A 5,969-nucleotide genomic window follows, 5' to 3' on the forward strand; every position below is an offset into this window, starting at 1 on the left:
TTCTTCTTTTCTTCCTCCTTTTTCTTCCTCTTTTTCTTCTTCCTTGTTTCTTAGGTTAAGTGTTTATTTAATTTTTTTGAGAGACAGGGTCTTATTATGCAGTTCAGACTGACTTGGAAATCACTCAATAGCTAAGCCTGGCCTCCAACTTGCATCAGTCCTCCTGCCTCATCCTCTCAAGTGCTGGGATCATAGGTATGTACTACCATTCCTGTCTTGTTTTTTGCATTTTTGAGACAGAGTTTCACTCTAAAGTCCAAGCTGAACTTGTGTATGGATTTGTTAGTCTCTCAGTGTACCCTGGTGAGAAACAGCAGGAATGAGGAAAAGATAGATAAGAGATGAGAGCTGGATCAGGTGGAGGCCTGTTTGCCTGATGAACAAAGTTCCCAAACAACAACAGTATGGACATTTATTTATATTCTTGCAAAGTTAATATCAGGAAACACAAGGTTGCTGTCCAAGTAACTCTTCTCTTATTGCTAGGACAAATACCTGGCACTCAAAATTAGGGAAGGAAAGGTTTATTTATCTCACAGTTACTAGAAGTTTGAGTCCATACTTGGCTGGCTCCAAGGCAGAGTGGCACAGGGCAGAGAGCAGCCATTCATGGTGGCATTAAAGAGCAAGAGCAAAGGGAAGGGCTGCAACTCAGGTAGTTAGCTAGCCTCTTTCCCCTGATCACACAGTAATGCAAATTACTTGCCCCAGGCAGGTCTAGCACCTACACCTACAATAGTCAATCACAAAGTCCAGAATCCTCCCCATGACTACATGAGGCTTTGGGGGAGACACCTATACACAAACTATAACATTCTGCGCCTGGACCCCTAAAGACTCTTGCACATCCCTTTATGTAAAAGGCATTTTAGTCCATCTCTAAGAGTTGCCAAAATCCCAACAGTTTCAACATTGCTGAAAAGTCCAAGTCCCAAATCTCCTCCAAGACCAAAAGCAAACTCTTTGCTATGAGCCCCTGTACAAATGAACAGTTAAACACTTCCAACATTCAATGGCACAAGATAAACATTACCATTCAAAAGGTATAAACAACAGGGAACCAGAAAGCATTAGGACTAACACAAGTCCAAAATCCTGCAGGACAAACATTAGGTCCTGTATTTCCATATGGAACATACAAAGCAATCAGTGGCAAATTGTGAGCTCCCTGTGACTCCACCTCTATGACTCTGCTGTGGTAGTTCCCATGGCTTCTCTTAGGCCAGCTTTGCTTCTTGCAGTTTCCCTTAGATGATCCATGTTTTCAAACTTACAGGCTTTCCACTGAATAGGCTTCTCACTCACAGCTTTACACAGTGCCCTCCCAGGGGCACACTGCCTGGCCTCCCAGGCCTTCTGAAATCTAGGTGGAAGCCTTCTTAACCTCAGAACTCCTGCATTCTGCAAGCACCTAAAACCAATGCCACATGGATGATGCCAAGGTCTACTGCCAGCTGGAGCAGTAACCAGGCTTTTTTCTCTCTTGGCTGTCAGAGTCAAGTGCCTGGATTACTGAGCACTCTGATCCTGATTCCAAAGAATATATCCTCCATGCTGGTATCATTCTGGAACATGGGGCTCTGCAGCTTTCCACTCAAGGCAGTCTCTCATCCTTACAATTCTGAAGCTGCAAAGGATGGAGACCTGCTGCCTCCTGTGATGCCTTCAGGCCATGCCTTCCACTCCTTTGTTCCTTCTTTGTAAAGGAGATCCTCTCAGCTGTATCGTTGCATTCCACAGCTTTGTTGCACCTTCCTTTCTGGCCAAACTAACATTTTAAATCATGCTGCTGGGTGTTTTGCTCTTGATTCTCCACATAAATCTGACTAAAAGCCCCCAACAATAGCCATGCCACTGCCTCAATATTCGACTGCTTTGAGATTTCTTTTACCAGATTAATCAGTCTGCCATACTTAATCTCAGTCTCAGGCAAAGTCTCTGGAGATGAGCAAAATGCTGACAGACTTTCTGCCAAGCCATAGCTCATATCATCCAGAGTCCAACAATTAATGCAGTCCTTCTCAGCAAAAACCTCCCCAGCTTGGTCTTTTTTTTTTTTTTCATCCTCAATATTAGTAGGGATCCTGGCATTTAACAAACATCTGGACAGATCAAATAAGTAAAAAAAAAAATTCTCATGAGTCATGCATTGCCATGTTTACTTCTGACTGAACACAGGCTCTACCAATACAGCATTGTCTAAAATCTGCTTGCAAGAGCTGAGGCACGACATGGGTTCTGAAACATTGACTGAAACAGATCTCACAGGAAGTGAGCTCCACACAGAGAAGGCAGTATCCCTCTGGTCATCTAAGCAGAAGATTCAGCTTCAATATTCGGCATCAAAAGGATACTCCGCCAAACGCGACATACCAGGTATAATACAAGACCTCCAGTTTCTGTTGAAGCTGAGAATGGTCGCCATCTCCTCATCACTCAACTTGAAGTCAAAGACCTGAAAATTCTCAATAATGCCAGTTGGTGTCACAGACTTGGGGATCACTGCCACATTCCTCTGGATATGGAACCGGATCAGAACCTGGGCTGTGGTTTTTTTGTGCTTTGCAGCAATCTCCTTAATCTTGGGATCCTCTAGTAGTGAAGGGTCCTCTGGCTTGGCCCAAGGTCTGTCTGGAGAACCCAGGGGGCTGTAGGCAGTGACAGTGATGCCCTTGGAGTGGCAGTACTGGATCAGCTTTTCCTGGGTGAGGTATGGGTGACACTCCACCTGGTTTGTCACTGGTTTATATTTCAGCCCAGGCTTGTTCAAGAGCTTTTCAATCTGAAGGTGGTTGAAGTTGGAGACACCAAGGGCTTTTACCAATCCCTCATCAACCAGCTCCTCCATGACCTCCCATGCATCCAGGAATGTTATTTCACTGGAGAGGATATTGCCTTTATCATCTCTGGGGATGAGTTCCTTCCCAGCCTGAAGTCCCTGTGGAAAGTGAATGAGGTAGATGTCCAGGTAGTCCAGTTTCAGGTCCTTCAGGGTCTTCCGGCAGGCTTCCTTCACCAGGCTCCTCTCAAAGAATGTGGACCACAGCTTGCTAACAATGAAGAGGTCCTCCCGCCTCATGAGCTTCTCTTGAATCTTCTCTTGGATGGCTTCTCCCACCTCATTCTTGTTCTGATACGTGTAGGCACAGTTGATGTGGTGATACCCTGCATCGATGGCTACCTTCACGGCTTCTTTGACCTTGCCTAGGGGAGACTTCCAAGTGCCCAGGCCCACGATGGGCATCTTGGCATTGGTGCTGAGCTCCACAAAGGTAGCCATCGCTGGTGAAGAAGTGCTTGTCAGCTTGGTCTTTATAGGCAGGATTTCTATCAACCTTCTGGTCTTCTGAGCTCTGACCAGAACCTTCTATACAAAACATGCTCTTCTTTCATTGCTGGGACAGTTGCCTAATGGCTGAAAATGCTGGGAAAGATGCTTTTCTCAAGACTGACAAAGCTTGACTGCTTTAGGCTCTGTGGCCTTGTCCTGCCCTCAAACAACTGATTAATTTCCAGCTTTATCCACTCCTGACAACCTTGCACTCACTATTTAACCCAGGCTGGCCTTGAACTCACTATGTAGCTCAGGCTGGCCTTGAACTTTGGGCATTCCTATCTCAGCCTCTTGTATGCTGAGATTACAGACCTGTACCACCACACCTGGCAGAACTTCAGCAGCTTCTCCTTCCCTGATCCAAACTGAAGCCACTCCCTGTCTTCTGAATTCCCCAGCACTTATCCTCCCAGTGAGACCTCAAATCTAGGTCCTGTCTGCCCAAGCCAAGAGTAGAGTTCTAGGACCTACCAGATCACTGCACCTGCTTAGAACCTTCTTTGTGGGACACTAGTAGGTAGAGCTTGGCAGCAGGCAGGCAGGGCTGGGCCTACACAGTAGGGGCGGGGCAGGGCACAGTCCTCTGGGAGATAGAATCTGTAAAGCTAGCCATTGTAATTAGAACAGTGTCCATAAGCATTCCCCCAAGCTATTCCATGGTGACTGAATTCTGTATTCAGCCCCAGTAGTGGCAGATCCCTGCTCATCCTTGAAATGGGGCCACGACTGTGCCCATTGCTAGAAAAATGAGCTGGGCTCATCTACCAGTGTCTAGTGCCTGCCATGAAACCTTGGTGCTATTGAATGAGGCAGGCACAGTGTCAAGTGCTGTCAGGACTGATACTAAGGGAGTGGCATGTTCTTGCTGTGTCCAGGCACCATGGACTGTGCTCAGTCACAGGTTCAGGAGGCCAGGCTGTGGGTCATGCAGCCCCTCCAGATCAGTCAGCAGCCAGAGCCTTCTCCTTTCTTTCCGAACAGGCCTACTCCCTGGCCCCATTTGACATCATCAAAGTCCGTCTACAAAACCAGACAGAGTCCAGGGTGCGGCCAGGGAGCCCCCTGCCCCGGTATCAGGGGCCCATGCACTGTGCAGCCACCATCTTGCGTGAGGAGGGATTCCGGGGGCTGTTCCGAGGATCTGGGGCTCTGATGCTAAGGGACACTCCCACATTGGGATTGTACTTCATCACCTATGAAGGGCTCTGTTACCAGTACACCCCAACTGGCCAGCAACCCAGTGAGTGAAGTGGTGAGAAGGTGGGGACAGAGGTGTGTGGAGAGGGCACAGTGGAGGCTGGAGAGGGAGGCTGGGTATGGAGGGCGTTCGCTTCCGGCTCAGACCTGACCCTGGGCTTCCTCTGTCCTAGGCTCAACCACAGTGCTGGTGGCAGGGGGCTTTGCAGGCATTGCCTCCTGGATCACAGCCACACCCTTCGATGTGATCAAGGCCCGGATGCAGATGGGTGGTGTGAAGCAGAAAGCATACAAGGGGATGTTGGACTGCATTGTGACCAGCTTCCGGCAGGAGGGCCTAGGCGTCTTTTTCCGGGGCTTTACCATCAACAGTGCCCGTGCCTTTCCGGTCAACGCTGTCACCTTCCTCAGCTATGAATACCTGCTGCGCATGTGGGGATAAGCCTGGCCAGGCAAGACCAGCAACCCTGGAAACCTGAGGCTGGGCAGTTGGGGGCGAGGAGCCTTAGTGTCCATCCAGGCCCCACCCAACCCCACTGGCCTCAGCTCCTTGGCTTCCAAAGCAGCACGGGGCATAAAGGACTAGAACTGGCTGGTGGAGTAGGTGACCGCCCAGCCCTGGCCTGACCCTCTGCCCCAGGGTTTCCTGTCTCAAGCTACGTGGCCTTTGGGTTCCACAAACAACATACTTAGCTCTCAGCCTGCCTTTCAGACCTCTCCTTGTGTGGTCATCTTGGGACCCAAACTTTGTTTTCTTGTCTGGAATCCTTCTGGGGCTCCCAGTAGCTGCTTCACCACCTGGCTGTCCCTTCCCATTAGGCTTCCTTCTCCCTCAGTCACTGTGGACCTAAACTCATTGGCAACTCAGGACCCAGGCCTGCGAGCCTTCTTCCCTCTGGCCAGCAGGAGGGAGCCCACGAGGTGCCTCCACCTCTCTGGGTGACTGGGCCTCCAAGGGCCAGCCAGCCTGCCTGCATATTTTGATGTGGGTGTACTGGGAATTGAATCTAGGGCCTTTGCACTGGGATACTTTCTCACTTTTAAGTGGTTAAATTGCCAGGGCTGGGTTCCAATTTGTAATCTTTCTGCCTCAGTCTCCTGATTGCTGGGATTACAAGTGTGTGCCACCAGGCTCCATTGGAGAAGGTTCCTCTAGTTGATAAGGCTGAACAGCTGGGAATGGTGCCACAAGCCTGCATTATCAATTAAAGGAACCCTCTATTTAAAATCAAGTTTATTGGTACATTTTAGCTATCCATAATGATCACATTCATTATAGGGAATTTGTACCTGTTCATATGTCTTGATTCTTCCCCCCATTCACCTCCTCTCCCTTCAACCCCTCTTCTCCCTATTTACAAAAGCTTTGTTTTGGGGCTGGTGAGATGGCTCAGTGGTCTAAAGCACCTACTTAGAACAAGCTTAGCAAAGCACAGGG

The 5,969-nt window shown here is 48.9% G+C and overlaps 1 protein-coding gene and 1 pseudogene across 2 annotated transcripts in view; one reads left to right on the top strand and one right to left on the bottom strand.

Moving 5' to 3' along the window:
- Slc25a45 (solute carrier family 25 member 45) overlaps window positions 1-5,834 on the top strand; it is a 15,304-nt gene extending 9,470 nt beyond the window's left edge. For both annotated transcript variants that reach the window (XM_004627244.2, XM_023710555.1), the window contains 2 exons: window positions 4,316-4,574; window positions 4,705-5,834. In XM_004627244.2, the coding sequence (XP_004627301.1) occupies window positions 4,316-4,574; window positions 4,705-4,973 (528 nt within the window). In that variant the 3' untranslated portion in view covers window positions 4,974-5,834. The remainder of the gene's footprint in view (window positions 1-4,315; window positions 4,575-4,704) is intronic.
- Window positions 2,266-3,280, bottom strand: LOC101566902 (annotated as a pseudogene).
- Window positions 5,835-5,969: the final 135 nt, after the last annotated feature.

The sequence above is a fragment of the Octodon degus genome, unplaced genomic scaffold (assembly GCF_000260255.1).
Source record: "Octodon degus isolate 3935 unplaced genomic scaffold, OctDeg1.0 scaffold00018, whole genome shotgun sequence".
Taxonomy (NCBI): Eukaryota; Metazoa; Chordata; class Mammalia; order Rodentia; family Octodontidae; genus Octodon; species Octodon degus.